The 15,847-nt window shown below is 52.0% G+C and overlaps 1 protein-coding gene across 1 annotated transcript; it reads left to right on the top strand.

The window, feature by feature from the left end:
• Positions 1-3,350: 3,350 nt before the first annotated feature.
• Positions 3,351-7,043, top strand: HRG_01608 (endonuclease-reverse transcriptase domain-containing protein; the record flags this gene model as incomplete). The annotated part of the gene is made up of 13 exons (XM_044860079.1): positions 3,351-4,150; positions 4,297-4,320; positions 4,373-4,423; positions 4,473-4,952; positions 5,020-5,254; positions 5,306-5,333; positions 5,786-5,868; positions 5,953-6,320; positions 6,483-6,535; positions 6,697-6,776; positions 6,857-6,901; positions 6,956-6,958; positions 7,008-7,043. 13 exons carry the CDS (start codon positions 3,351-3,353, stop codon positions 7,041-7,043), a joined length of 2,286 nt encoding a protein of 761 aa, XP_044723712.1.
• Positions 7,044-15,847: the final 8,804 nt, after the last annotated feature.

The following is a 15,847-nucleotide window of genomic DNA, read 5'->3' as shown; positions in this document are numbered from 1 at the left end:
CAATTATTGGCCACAATCGGTACACTGAACCTCGCTAGTCGAGAGGGCACCAGCCTGAATTCATCCAGATGTGGACGACAGTGATATTGAGAATGTCTCTTTCTCGCAACAATGCGCAAAAAGCACCTAGAAGGATGACTTGGCAGAGAATTCGAGGACGATGAGATTGGTGACTGGCAGCCATTGTTGCCGCTACTGGTCACGCATCTACCGGTAGAGCTAACCTCAACAACTTATGTGGAACTAATTGCCGGGCACGTGCGCCTGTAAATTAGTTACTACTATCGAAGAAACAGCTTGTCTAGCATATTACCTATCTGCGGGCGACTGCAGGCTAGACTGTCTCAAAACGGATCTTGGGCTTTGGACACTAGTCGTGACTGCCTACTAGGCAGTAACCGTGAATGAGCGTCCTGGTCTTGACAAGTGCCAGGATCCGTAGACCATGCTTGGACAAGGAGTGGAAAACGTGGAGATTTCCATCGTGCGTGCTTGAGTAGATTAATCTAGCCTCAGTAGCAGAGATCTTATCAGAGCCCTAAACACCACATTCTTCCACAAGCTCCTAGAATTCCCGGCAGTACAGGTGGAGGCAAAGAATCAGGGCAAGGGCGCGGGGCAGGCACCAAGCGACAATGCTGGCAATCTATCTAACAAGTTCCCTGTTGCTAAGGGCGCCAGGGTAATGCTCACTACTAACCTATGGCAGCCAGCTGGCCTAGTTAACGGTGCTCAGGGTACTGTATACGATATCGCCTGGAACGCAGGCGCCGAGCCATTGGAAGATCCCCCGGCCGTTATTATGGTGGACTTTGATAGCTACGACGGACCGCCATATCTAACAACTAACGAGGGCAGGAAAATCTCACCCATCCTCCCAGTCAGGCGTGATTTCCTAGTGGGCAACGAGACCTGCGCTCGCACGCAGTTTCCCCTGATGGTGGCGTTTGCTATCACTGTTCACAAATGCCAGAGCCTAACTAAGGATCAAATAGTTACTGATCTCGCTACACGCGACTTCCAGGCCGGTATTAGCTATGTTGCTGTGTCACGGGTTACGTCGCTGCAAGGCTTACTCCTTGAGGCGCCTTTCGATCGTCAGAGCCTCTATAACCACACGCCGACGGAAGGTTTATAAGCCTGTCCCTACGTGCTGCGTTTACGGCTAACTACAAAGGCTAAGGCAGGGATGAAGATGCGCCTCGCTGACCAACAACGGCGTCAGGGTCAACAGCTGAGCGATGCACCGTATCCACCACTCTACCTTGACTAAACGACGTCTTCCTATAAGCTACAGGGAAGGGGGAGGTTCGATATAGGTATATAGTTAGATTGGGCCAGTCAAGGAGCGGTTTAAACGGCTGGATGGCCGCTGCAGGCGAAAGGGGGGTTCTAGGGGGTCCCCCCCTAGGAAAGTTGAATTGCAGGTATACGATGTTCACCCTTCGGGCTGGATATTCAGCCGTTAAGCCCCTTGCATTGGCAACTTAACGGGTGTTCGAAGTATTTTAAAGTCACATATCAAGACCTCTACATTCGACCTCTTCGACGTCTGGCAAGCAATGAAACACGCCATCACGAACCAACTGAAGGAACTCAATTATATTCGAGTGTCTCAGCAACTGCGGACGCCCCTCGACGTCTCCGGGGTGATGTTCGAGGCAGTGCGGGGCTGGGTTTCGCACCATGCTTTACGCAAGGTTCAAGAGCAGCGGCAATTGCTCCAAGGGTCACAAAAAGCTCCTTGCACTTTGACTTTTACATCCTCACATGGGCTGCCATGCTCACACACGCTAAAGAGACTAGAGGAAGAAAAGCGAAACCTTTTGCTGGAGCATTTTCACCCTCATTGGCACTTGAAGCGTGATATAGTCCAGCCACGGCCTGTCCTGGAACCAAGACGAGCCTCAAAACACCTTAATGTGAGACACGGTCAACCGACGACGAGCACTAGACGAGGATCCTCCGGATTTGAGATAGTCGAGGCTAGCAGGAGAGCTCCCAGTAAATGCAGCAGATGCCACACGGTTGGCCATATTATGACCTCAAGGGACTGCCCGCTAAGGTTTAAGGCAGCACAGGTCTTGGATCCTGTCCCGCAGCTAGATGCAAATCCTGGACTAACCACAGTTTCTGTTCCGGCTGATCCAACAGAGAGTGCGTCGGTGTCACGAGAGATACCTTTCACCAATGCTATCCAATGCCCTGGAGAAGCCATTCGGCCCTCTTCTGCTGGTTCACACGCCACATTTACCTCCCCCAGTCCACCAGACTCACCTATTGCTCCCTTCCCCTCTGTCATCCCGGATTTCCCAGCTGGAGCTATACAAATCTCAGCAGGCGAAGAGTCTCTGGTTCCTGAGCCACCGGTTTTGCACGACCCTCTCTTATCACCGCCGAGTTACGACTCCCCAGAAGCCATCTACGGCAGATATGTTGCCGCAAGGAACGCATGGTACGCAGCGCAGCCGCCGGCAGCATCAAGACCAACCAGAAATATCGCAGGGCGATGGGGCTTGTACTCAGGTATGACAAACAGAGCTATGAATGGTGTTTGGACTACAAACAAATGTCCAAGCGCTGCGTCACTTCAACAGGATCAAGGGAATGGACGAAGGAAGAGAGGATGGCGTATCTGGACTGGAGTAAAGCCGAGGATGAACGCGTTGAAACCCAGGTCGCCAAGGAGATGGGTAACAATCCCCTGGCAAATAAGAGAAGAGGTGTGAAAGACATCTGGGAGAGCATTGAACGGGACAGCAGGAAGCAGCAAGCCTTGCATACGACTACCAACTCGGTAGAACAGTGTATCGTAGTCAAATTGTAATAATGTCCTTTTTTTGGTATGGCCGAATTGCTGAACGAGCATAGGTATAAACGAAGCTTGCGTTGCACATGTGTGCTATTAGGGGACACGGTTTTGGGGCTTAGTCAGAAAACGCGCCCCGGGCGCCAATTCTAAAATGGCGCCCGGGCGCCAGTGTATCAGCCGCCCCGACGAACGACAGAGCTGACCGACCATTGATATCCTGGGACTTTGAGATCTCAATTGAGGTCTCCTTTTTTGTAAAGACTTTTATCCCGGCTTTTAGTTCGTGGTGGTGGGTTCGGCCCATACGCCATGGCGGGGGGTAGCGCAGGCCAGGTCGCGGTGGGGTTGGGTAGCCCGTCAGCATCGCCGACGCGGTCGACGCGTGGAGTGACGCCCAGCGGAAGGGTCCAAGACACACTTCGATCGCTCGAAAACGCGACATCGAAGACGTCAAAAAGACCGGCGACTCGAGCGACGCGGATATCGCCAGCCGAAACCGAAATTGAACGCGTAATCGAAGAGAAGAAGGCTCGCAGCAATGGCGAGACCGGCAAGGCGATGCTCAGAGGTGCTGGAGGTGTTGGGGAGAATGGGAGGTGAAATGGGAAGATTGAAGGATGCGATACACGAACAGAGCGACACCATCCGTGCCCAGGAGAGCCTGATCCGAGAGCTCCAGTCTCAAGTCAAGGAATCACGCAGAGAGTCTGATCGCGAGAACAAGGAGTTGCGAGAGGAACTCCAAAATACGAAGAAGGACCTGAGACAGATTCGGGAGCAGCTTGAAGCGTTCAATGCCGCAACGAACTCGGAGAGGAACAGCCCTCAAGCCTCGTATGCGGACGTTGCCCGAATAACGCCGTCGAATATATCAACGAACCTGAGCAGCCCATCAACGCGCATGACACCATCGTCGTTCAGCGACACGCTCTATTGCACAATCGACCTATCACGAGTCGAAGATCAGAACAGAGGCAGAGCGCAGGTGGGAGAAATCCGGCAAGCCGTCGAGGCCGAGATGAGGGCGAAGGAGGGTCATGAAGGGTGGCGATGCGCGGCAGTCGTGAAAGACGCGCGGAACGCAGAACGTGTTAAGATCATGTGCAGGAATGAAACAGAACTTCAGAGAGTCAAAGACGCTGCGCAGAAGACGGCGGTCATAGGAGCGCGGGTCATGAGGGATCAACTCTACCCAGTCAAGGTCGACAATGCCAATCGCACGGCAGTGTTGGACGCAGAAGGCTACGTCTTGACGGGTGCAGCCGAGGCACTTGGCGTGGAGAACAACGTCACCATTGCCAAGATTTCGTGGTTGAGCAATAAAGAGATAGGAAAAGCGTATGGGTCAATGGCTGTTTACGTTACAAAGGGGAGCGATGCGAAGAAACTACTGGATGGCCAATACTTTGACCTGGCTGGGGAATCGGCGTGCACGAGTGTCTTCGAGCCGCGCAAAGGACCAGTGCAATGCTACAACTGCCAAGAAATCGGTCACAAGGCCTTCTCATGCAAGAAACCGCAGACCTGCGGTAGATGCGCGAAGCCGGGGCACCACCATAGGGAGTGCATTGCGGCGGAGCCAAAGTGCGTGCCCTGCGGAGGACCGCACGAGTCGCTCAGCCAGAATTGTCGATTGCGCAACCCACCACGCCATGCATAGAAAGCTAGGTATCTTCCAGCTTAACGTACGCAAGCGAGACACGGTACAGCTCAGTGTTATGAACGACGAGGAATTGAAGGACTGCGCGGTGCTGGCGATTGCAGAGCCCTACGCGCGCAAGAAGGACGGGATGATCGTGACGGCCCCGATGGGCCATAGCAGTTGGTCAAGGATACTTCCGACGCAGACCAACGAGGCGGGATGGCCGGTCAGGAGCATGCTTTGGATACGGAAGGACATCGACTCGGAGCAGGTCCCGATACCGTCGTCAGACCTGACAGCGGCTGTGCTGCATCTGCCAGATAGAGATGTCTTGGTGATGTCGGTGTATGTACAAGGGAAGGACGAGGAGGCCCTGATTCTCACAACGACGGAACTGGGCGGTCTAATCACCCGTTTCCGTAACGGCACTGGCAAGCGAACCGATGTGGTGTTGGCAGGGGACTTCAATCGGCACGACCTACTCTGGGAGGCGATTGTGTCACGTCCAGGAGACAAGGTGAGGTCAACCAATCATCGACCTTATGAACGAACATGGCCTTTGCAGCCTGCTCCCCCGCGGCACGAAGACTTGGCAGGGTCCAGATAAGGAAAGCACGATTGATCTGATGTTGGTGTCGACGGAACTGGCGGACGACATGGTGAAATGCGCCATTCACCCAGCGGAATATGGATCGGACCACCGGGCCATTCATACAGCCTTTGACATCGACCTACCAGAAAGAGACCTCACACCGAGGCTTCTACTTAGGAACGCGCCCTGGACAGCAATCAGGAACAGGGTCGAGCAGGAGCTGCGACCAATATCTTGGGACGGCAGTTTACAAGACCAGACCGACCGCTTCATGGAAGTAGTGCTTAGTGCGATCAATGACCTGACGCCACGGGCGAAGCCATCCCCGTATGCAAAGAGATGGTGGACGACCGACCTCACCCGACTGCGACAGGTCTACACCTTCTGGAGAAATCAAGCTAGGTCAAGAAGGCGAGTGGGACAGCCAGTGGTGGACCTGGAAAGGCGGGCGAAAGAAGCAGCGAAAGAATTCCATGACGCCATTCGCAAACAAAAACGGCAGCATTGGGATGACTTTCTGGCCGATGACGGCAACATTTGGAGGGCCGCTAAATACCTCAAGGCGGGAATGGACTGTGGGGACAACAAGGTACCACAGTTGAAGAGGGGAAAATGGAACGGTGACGAAAGACAAGCAGGAACAGGCGGAGGAGCTGCTCAGTGCCTTTTTTTCCGCCACTACCGGACGCTATCGAGCCTGAACATGAAGGACCGCAACGGGCGCCGGTGCCCATGCCAGAACTGACCATGGAGGAGATTGAAAGGAAAGTCATGACAGCCAAACCCTGGAAGGCGCCTGGAGACGACGGCCTGCCAGCCATGGTCTGGAGACAGCTATGGCCGGTGGTCAGAGGGCGAGTGGTGCATCTGTTCCGGCTATCAGTGGAACATGGAGTCCTGCCGAAGCAATGGCGAATGGCAAAGATCATCCCACTGAAGAAGCCGGGAAAAGATGATTACACTGCGGCGAGGGCCTGGCGACCAATATCGTTGCTGTCGACACTGGGCAAGATCCTGGAGGCGGTGATGGCCGAGCGGATTTCCTTTGCGGTGGAAACGTTTGGGCTGTTGCCAACTAACCACTTTGGAGCCAGGAAGAGGCGTTCCGCGGAGCAGGCTCTCGTGCTCCTGCAAGAGAAAATCTACAAAGCATGGCGAATGGGCAAGGTGCTTAGTCTTGTGAACTTCGACGTCAAGGGTGCTTATAACGGAGTGTTCAAGGATAGGCTTCTACAACGGCTCGCAGCGAGGGGTTTGCCCCGCGAGCTGGTCAGGTGGGTAGACGCATTCTGCTCTGAGCGGACGGCCAGCATCACGGTCAATGGACACTGTACCGCACAGCAAGAGCTCCCACAAGCAGGTCTTCCCCAGGGATCGCCGCTTTCGCCGATTCTCTTTCTTTTCTTCAACGCAGACCTAGTGCAGACCAAAATCAGCACCTCCGGAGGATCAATCGCATTCGTGGACGATTACTCGGCTTGGGTCACAGGCTCGACTGCAGAGTCGAACCGGGACGGAATCCAGTCCATCATCGACCGTGCCTAGAGTGGGAAAAGCGGAGCGGGGCGACGTTCGAGGGCGACAAGACGACCATCATTCACTTTACACGAATGGCCGAGCGCTCTAGCTCAAGTCCATTTGTTATCAAAGGAAGAACGATCTGGCCACAGGAAAACGCCAAGGTGCTGGGAGTGGTCATGGATGCAAAACTACGATATAAGGAGCATATGGCACGAGCGGCATCGAAGGGACTGGAAACCGCGATGCAGCTGAAAAGACTGCGTGGATTGTCGCCCGGGTGGCCAGGCAGTTGTTCACGGCTGCGGTTGCGCCTGCTATGGATTATGCCTCCACTGTCTGGGCTCATGCATGCGGAGTGAGGGAGGGCTACTGGTTGAATCGAGCACAGATGGTAGGGGCGCAGGCGGTGACCGGAGCGTTCCGTACCGTGTCGACGGCAGTCGCGGAAGCAGAGGCAAGCATTCGGCCGGTGGTAAATCGGCACACTCAAGCAGCGGCGAGGTTTTGGATCAGCGTTCGTACTCTCCGAGGGCGCATCCTCTCGCCCGGCTGGGCATCAGAGTGTGCCGAAGATTCACGTCCCCACTGCAAACGATGGCTCAAGAGCATGGAGAGTCAGCAGGTCAAAGATTGGAAGTCATCAGAGAATACGCGGTGGCCCCGTGGGAAGACCGCATTCGTGTTCTCTGTGACCTCGATGATGACCAGGCAGCTGAGTTGGTTGCGAAAGCGCAAGGCATTGTCGTCGCGACGAGCTCATCCGAAAGGCGAGGCGTAGTCGGCATGGGAGGCTGTGTTCGAGATACGAGAGTCAACAACGAGCAAGAAGCACTGGCGAGCTATTCCATCACTCTGGGGCCGCGAGAAGATCAAAACCCATATGTCGCGGAGCTGGAGGCGATTGCCACGGCTCTGCGATGTATGCCAGCGCGACTCGAGCAAAGAGAGCTAGTCTTTGTCACAAGCAACAGATCGGCCATGCAGGCGATTGGCCAACCGCGCCAGCAGTCGGGCCAATACATCATCCAAGAAATTTACAAGCATGTCAGGCTCTTCCGGCAACGGGGTGTTTCGATTCGTATGATATGGGCCCCGGCAGGAGCTGAAGGGTTTGCGTTGGGGCAAAAGCAAAGGCAGCAGCGCGGAAAGCGACACGCGAGGGCGCATCCAGGAGAACTCGCCATTTCAAGCCCGCTCGACAAGAACAAGACTAGTGCTCTCTGGACTGCAACAGCAAAGACTGGAAATTCCTGCGAGTGGGAAGATACTCGAAAAGAATTGACACGGCGTTACCAGGCAGACATACGCGAACGATCTACGACTCACTTAGTGGGAAAGAAGCGAGAGTACTTGCGCAACTTCGCACAGGCAAATCGAGACTCAATAGTTACCTTCATGGAATACAGGCGGCAGAAAGCGACCTATGTGGCTGTGGTCAAGCAATCGAGACAGTGGAGCACTTCCTCTTTCGATGTAAGGCATGGATCTCTGAAAGAGAAAGCATGATGAAATGCAATCGAACCAAGATGGGAAATCTGTCTTTCTTCCTAGGAGGGAAGTCGATGTCCGATGGCGACAAATGGAAGCCGAACCTACCAGCAGTACGCGCTACGATCAAATTCGCGATGGCAACCGGGAGACTAGACACGGACCAACGATGACAGTACTGGCAAACCAGAGTGCACAGTACTAGCACCATACAGCCTCTCATTGACAGACCGGGCTTCAGCTGCTGAGAATAGGATGCTGAACACTTGGAGAAATGGGCCTTCAAGCAGGCCTGTCAACGGCGAAATGGAGGCTGAAATGTACGGATAGGAGCAAAATGTGGGGCTTCTGGGTGTTGCAGTCGAAAGTGGAGGATCTGTAAATAGCTGAGTGTCGCGGCCCTCTAGGGTTGGTCCCTCCGGGCGGAATAAATTGCATTGCATCAGCCGCCCCAGTCCACCGGGAGCCAATGCAATGCAATGCAATTTATTCCGCCCGGAGGGACCAACCCTAGAGGGCCGCGACACTCAGCTATTTACAGATCCTCCACTTTCGACTGCAACACCCAGAATGGACCACCGGGAGCCAATAGAGGCGCGGACCCCCGCGCCTTTAAAGTCGGCGCGGACGTCCGCGCCTGTTATGTAAGGGATTTTCCGGTGATCTGCCGGATCTGGCGATTCGCCGGATTTTGGGCTCATTGCATTCCAGCAAAGAACTGAGAATAACTTCACGAATACTATTTGAATTGTTCTAAAATTTTATAAGAGCAGTTAATAATGCTCAAAGATGTCACTCAATTTTTTTGAAGTCATCCAGCCATCGAGGTCGTCTTCTGTTACTCTCCGATCGCGCAAGTCCCCGAAATGCACCCATTGCCTCCCGATCACTATCAACAGCTAAAGAGGGCCTTTGAGGACAGGATATGTCGTTTGAAGTTATCATTGCCTTGTTATTTGCGTTATTATATAGTCTGTTTGGTACCTGCAATGCTATGGCCCGCTCTGGTGTGAACGGAAGAGTGACAATTTTTGCAGCGTGAACATCCTGACTCCTCTCGCGACCCTCAGAAGCCACCCGTCGGTCATTCTGCATTTTCTGTGGCTTTTCCACTTTCAAAATCTTCAGCTCTTGTTAATAATGCCAATTTATCTCCTTATTTTGCTTCACGGCCTCCGTCATCCGTCGTTTTCTCCCAATTTCCGCCTCTCATTGCTTCCTCTTCTCTAGAGCGAGAGCTTTTGCTCCGCTGCCTTCTGCTGTCGCTGAAGCTTTCGGGCCTCCTTCTTCAGAGCCTCCTCTTTCTTTTGGAGTCCTTTCACTGTCATTTTTTGGCGAGCTTGAGCCACAATTTTAGAGCTAAACACCTCGTCTGCACTAGAATCTGTACAGCAGAAGAGATCATCTTTGAAGCCTTACCGGTCTGCCTGCGCTGGTTCTTGTGACTACTTGTTCTCTGCATACTTTAACTCTCATATCAAGCACTTAAAACTCATATTGAGGGCTCCGAGGGTGCTGCTCAGCCTTCGGCTGTTGCGGCCAGCATCAACAGAGGACTTCTCGACTACTTCCTGGAAAGCGTTCCAAAACACAGTCTAGATCTTCGATTTCAGCAATCCAATGAAACTTTTTGATTTGTCTGTGTACTGGATAAGATCATGCGTATACGCTGTTGAGAGAGGCTGAATAACGATACATCAAGGGTTGCAGCCGATGAATGGATTGAGGGGAAACACCACAACGATCAGTCGGTGCCGGTCACACCACTCCATAAATTCGATACTAAAATGGTTAAGTGGCCATCGGGAACCAAAGGCGATAAGCACAACCGTTTCGAGCTTTCGCCCTGGTAAACCGGTCGAACGTACCGGTGAGCTGCTCATTTCAATATTGTGATTCGTCCACCTCGTTTTTGACGTGTTAAAAATATTTATTGACGACTTGATTCACGTTTCACGAACCAAAAGTCCAGAGTTTGTGCTGGCTTGTCTTGGTGGATGAGAAATGGGGCAGCGATGCCATCTCTTGACTGACGCACATCTTGAACGTAATGGAGGATGGGTTGCCATTTTTTAATACGCCGAGCAATTTTGCCTTGTTTTTTATAATAAGAGGAATACCCTGTTCGTTCAAATGCTCATAAGGAATAGAAAGCCCATTTCATCCATGTTATACGTGTTTTAGGGTAGGGTGTCGAATTTCTCAATTTTCGTGCACGTCTTTCCTTGTCAGGTGTGAAAGCGGAGCCTCGCGCACTGAATTTCAAGCTAAAAATAGGCCCAAGTTATCTATCCACCCACTTTCATTAACTGTACACCCAAAAAGTGGATTAACTGTGGCTGACGGCCGAAGAGGGCCGATACCGCCAATTTGTATGCACACATTCTCTACGATAAGTAGAGCCAGGTAGTAACAGTTCTCCTTCAACGATAAGGCACCCAAAATTGAAGCTATTCGTACTGCGCTTTCTATGCTGATGAGACTATTCTTTGGTGTTTACAACAGGCCTCCTTCTTCGAGTGCACTACGTGCCTGATCCGCTTCATCTAACTGTGATTCCAATTGATCCCATACATCCTCAAGGGCGGCATCGTCCGTGAGGCCAGCGACGAAGATGCAGTCTTGGGTCTCCCGCCGTACCGGCTGATCGTCATCATCAGAGACTGGCGTTTGACGCCCGGCTTGTTGATACGCCCGTTGCATCCGTGTGCCTGCCTCGTACGTATCGCCGTTTTCCTCGATGTGCCGCAGCCCTCGTTCCGTTGAAGTCATCGCGGCCGTTACCGTACCCGTCATCGCCGCTGGTGCCGTTGAGGAGGAGGCAGTCGTATAGCCTCAGCCCGCTCATGCCGTTCAGCGATCTCGTGATGTGACGGATCCCGCCGCGTTGATCTTGACCGCCGTGACTCTTCGAGGTTGAGTGAGCCCTTGGGGCGGCCCTTAGCCCTGATAACTTGTGGCTCGTATGGTGCCCGAGTAGGGCTTGTGCCCTGAGCGCTTGTATCGATCGGAATATACCAAAATGGGTCGAAGTCGTCGAGTGTAAGGGAGGTATTGGTGTTGATAGACTCGAAGATTCGATGGCAGCACGGTAGCCCTCGACTAGTAGCCCAATTACAAGGACATTGACCTGGCGGCGGTTTGGCCCGTTGACTTCGGGGTCTAGAGGATCTTGCGATGCTCATCTATTAGTAGCTTTAACGCATATGACGATACTCGCTCGCGGATCGGCATATACGGCGCCTGTAGGGAGAACGTTGATATCTTGTGGAGGTTTCGATTCTCTATCGCTGTGATCTGAGCAGCCTGATGGCCCCAGAAGCCAGACTTGCAAATAGATAAATCATAATCAAATCAAATCAAATTAAATCAAATTAATCCAAATCAAATCAAATCAAATTGCCCCTGCGCTGAATCAAATCAAATCAAATCGCAACACCCAAATTTATTTGGATATCTGATTATTTGGATACGCCCCACAATGGCGACCTGGGCCAATAGTTTTGGGAGCCAGCCCTGCCTGGCCTAGAGTGGTCGCTAATTACGGGCAGTTGCTTTTCCAGGCCGTGTCACCAAGCTTTCTTTTGTGTTTTACCTGACACGTTTGATCGTGAAATATATCTTTGGGTGCATCTGCCATATTACGGGGGGAGATATTTGTAGCCGATGGCCAAAATGGGACAGCTCTGCACTTGACTGCTGCAATGGCGCATATGGGAGGAGTACCGAACCCTCGCGGTCGAGCAAGATACGATACCCGAGGAGCCCACAGCTGCAAGGAAGACAACGGACCTAGATGACTTCATGACCTCAATTAGGAAACTTGGCGCCCAACCTGCGCCCTCACCGTCCTCCATGCGTGACGAGTACGCAGAATGGGTGGGCAGTACCGATCCGGGCGATTGTCTTGTGGACAATCCCATCCAGTACTGGCTTCTCCGCAGACGCCAATATCCACGCCTGTCGCGAATGGCAATCGACCTCTTTTCCATTCCGGCGATGTCTTCAGAGCCGGAGAGAATATTTAGCCTTGCCGGACAGATGGCCGCAGCTCAGAGAGGCCGCCTCAAAGCGGACCTTATCAAAGCGGACCTTAAGGTATAGGAGCGGCTCAATGTATTTTGTCGTGGAAAAAAAGTGGGGCTATCCAGATATCCAAATGAGATCCAAATCGATTCAAATCAAATCAAATCAAATCAGATCCATGATTTTGCTATCCAAATCAAATCAAATTGGACCCCGGATTTGATTTGATTTATCTATTTGCAAGTCTGCCAGAAGCGTTCGAATCGTTGGAAAACGGTCGTCAAATCGCCCGTACAGGACCAAAGGAACTTCTTCATATGAGAGTGAAGTCCCTCGACGATCGAGGTCGTTGTACGCCCGAAGTGGCGATATTGATTAACGAAACAAGATACAAACTTCTCCTTCCAAGGCGTTAGCCACGTATTGCAACAGTATTGTATAGCTGCAAGCGGGTGGCGGCCTGGTGTCTCAAATTGGCGTAAACGTTCGTTGAAGCTATTCACATCTTGTGACTTGACGATCTCGTTCCACTCTTGTAGAAACGCTTGGAATGCCGGGGCCCGTACGACTCGATTGCCGATTTTTGATGCCTTAGGAAAAATTGCTTGCATTTCGCAACGACATTCTGGTTAATATGCCACGTGCAGAGAAGGTTAGTACTGTTTTGAAGCTCGCGAAAGCTATCTAACGCCTTAAGCAACGCAGTATCTCGGTCCGTGACAGTGACCCTGGAAATGGGATCGACTCCTTCTCGCAAAGGACTAGCAGCAACGAGATAGCCCAATAGTAATGGGACTCGGTCTCGCCGTTCAAGAAGATAGAGGCAATAGAGAACGTTTTGTTATCTCGAGTGGCCGCGCAGATATTCAATAACGGCATATTGAATCGGTTCGTCTTGTAGGTACAGTCGAGGACGAGGACATCGTGATGCTGACGCCATCGATGGAAGGTAGCACGAGGCGCGAGAAATAGCCCAGTTAGCCGGCCCTGGGGATCACGACTATCTCGATGAAAGAAGTCGGACTTATCTAGCCGGTCGTAGAGAAACTGAAGAGGCGTACGGCCAGCTAGTTCTTCCTGACGGTGCCTAGCCAAGGCGTTACTCACGTCTTGAGCCGTGATACCGGCTAAACGAGGATCGTCGTGAACCAGGTCACGAAGCTCGCCAGCAATATCGGTCGGCCGGGTATTGTTATTAAACTTCCGGATAATGTCGTCGCGATACTTCTGGATAACAAGCGCCCGGTACTTCGGAAAGACCATCGGGTCATCAACAAGGCGATGATTGTGAACATCGTGAAGATAAGAGATAGTCCAGTAACCGCGTTTTTCCTTCAACGAGAGGCGAAATTCACAGTCTGTTTTCTGGGTTGCTGTATTGAGGCGACGACGAGAGATATGAGCAGCTTTATCCTTCCGATTTTCGTAGGGGCCGGCCTTGATACAACGAACAAGTGCAGACTTGCGTTGGCCAGCGTTATCCCGCTTCGATGTTCGAATGTGTAGGGCGTAGCCTCAGCCTCAGCAACGGTATCGGCGGCTTCCATCGCGGCCTGGAAGGTCGGGAATAGTGTCTTCGTAAGCGACTCCATGATTCGGGCTCGTAAGGGCAGAAAACGCGGTGCGAATAGCTTCAGTTTTGATGGTATTGCTGATAGTTACGGTTACAGGATGTTGTTACGCAAGCATCACGAACTGGCCAGCTGGCCGGCCGGGAATGGGCGCACCAAAATTAGCGGCATCGGCACTGCGCCTGACCCAGCCACAGTTGATCCACTTTTTGGTGTACAGTTAATAAAAGGAGGTGTATAGATAATTGGGCCCTAAAAATAAACCTTACATTCAGATGCATAGATAGGTTCTTTTCAGAAGATGCTTGTACCGTCGAATCACGTTCAATCTGGCTCATTACGGGTGCGTAGAATGAAGTTATCCAGCTCGCCCTTCCAACCCCCATTTTTGGCAGTATCCTGAGCCAAGTTCTGCACTATGGATAGAATGGGGATAATCCCACATGATTAAAGCCTACGATGAAAGCCAATAATGTTCTGTTTTTGCTGTGTTGGCTGAAATGACTTACACAATCTGTCGGCATCCTATTTTGGCCGTTGCTTGGTTTGATGTCAGCACCGCAGCGCATCGCCGCCTAGATAAAAGTTCTAAATATATGCCAGACTTTCACTGCTTCTCATGATTCAGGAAATCAAAGGATACGTCAATTGGCACCGTTGTTGTTGAGCTATTGTCGATTGATGTTGAGCGTGCGAAGTCGCCGCAATCCGGCAGATCACCAGATCCGGCAGATCATCGGAAAATCCCTTAAGCCTGGCAGGCCATTTGGGCCGCCGCCAACTGCGCTCGCAGTCGGCCTCACCGATACAGCATGCTTGCTGCATACATATAGCTTCAATTAATTGCAAAGGAGGATATCCCTTAGGGTTCGAACCCATAGCCTTCCTATTTGGTAGATTGACGTGACGCAAAGGGCGCCGCTGTTGCGTGGCAAGAGAGGTGCGCGGGAAGTTCACCGCCAAAAATTGGCCAGCTACAGTGCTACACGCCGGTGCATGTCGGTGATCTCACGATCTGCCTCACATTTTCGCATCGCCGGCATCATCACCACTTATATATGTGAATAAAATGCCTGCTGTTCCTCTGAGTCTCTCGCAGTCAGCCCATATACCTGCAGTACCTCTTTCTCGTGAGAAAGGCTGCACCTGAATTTCCTCGGCCACCCGGGCATCTAATCGCTCTTCTTCTGCCTTATCCCAATCAAGGTATGCCATCATCTCTACCTTGGTCCATTGCCTCGAGCCGCAGCTCCTTGACATTTGCTTCCAGTCGAGGCACCAGTCATATTCAGTCTTGCTGTACCATGCCCCACCCCCCTTTCGGTAACACCCACCTTTCGGTAGCGCAATTGAAAAATTCTCCACCAAAAGTCTACCATTTGAACTACATGAAATATGATCAGAACTTAACATTATAAACACCAAAAATATATCATTCTGTAGAGAAATGGACGCTCCTATATGTACCGGCGCTTTTTTACCATTCGCCCGGATCTGGTGGTGACTGGAAGGGCTTCGGGTGCCACCTTGACTTCGATCACTGAAGCTGTCTCCACCTCCGAGACCTCCTCCTCCTCTGTATCAGAATTCAGCACAACGGGTATTTCTTGGCTTCTAATTTGGGGAATGGCGTCCTCGGCCACCAAAGCTTCACTGAGAGTCATGAACCGTCTGTTCGGGTTCGGAATTGCTCTCCTCTCTGCAGCCGGGCCACTTCTTCCTCTAGCTTCGCGATTCTGTTGCTGTGCTCAGCAAGCGTCTGTTCTTGGGCTTCAAAGCCTCTAGCTATCACGGCATATCGTCTCCGGGTGCCAGGAGTCTTGTTCTTTCCGAAATCGCGAATCTGGCGGCTGTTTCTTGGTGTATCATCAGAACCCAAAATGGCGCAGACTTTGGAGACGTCTCTACAATGTCTGCGTGAATTTCTGGATGCCGCAATGCCTTGAATCGTGAGATCGGCCAATTCCCAGTGACCCTCCAGCCGGCCAATATATTCTTTGCGGTCATTGCAACCTCGCGCGCTTTAGCATATGCCCGTATAAAATTGACCTTATCAACAGGCGCAGAATCGGTCAAACAGGTTAATTTCTGAAGTTCTTTCCGATAAGCTGCCTTGGAGGCATTGAATACACCGTTATCTAACGGCTGGAGGCCATGAGAGCAGTGGGCAGGAAGGTAACAGCAATAAACGTTGT

The sequence above is a fragment of the Hirsutella rhossiliensis genome (genome assembly GCF_020360975.1).
Source record: "Hirsutella rhossiliensis strain HR02 chromosome Unknown scaffold00002, whole genome shotgun sequence".
In the NCBI taxonomy this organism is placed as follows: Eukaryota; Fungi; Ascomycota; class Sordariomycetes; order Hypocreales; family Ophiocordycipitaceae; genus Hirsutella; species Hirsutella rhossiliensis.
This window is presented reverse-complemented; position numbering and strand designations above follow the sequence as displayed.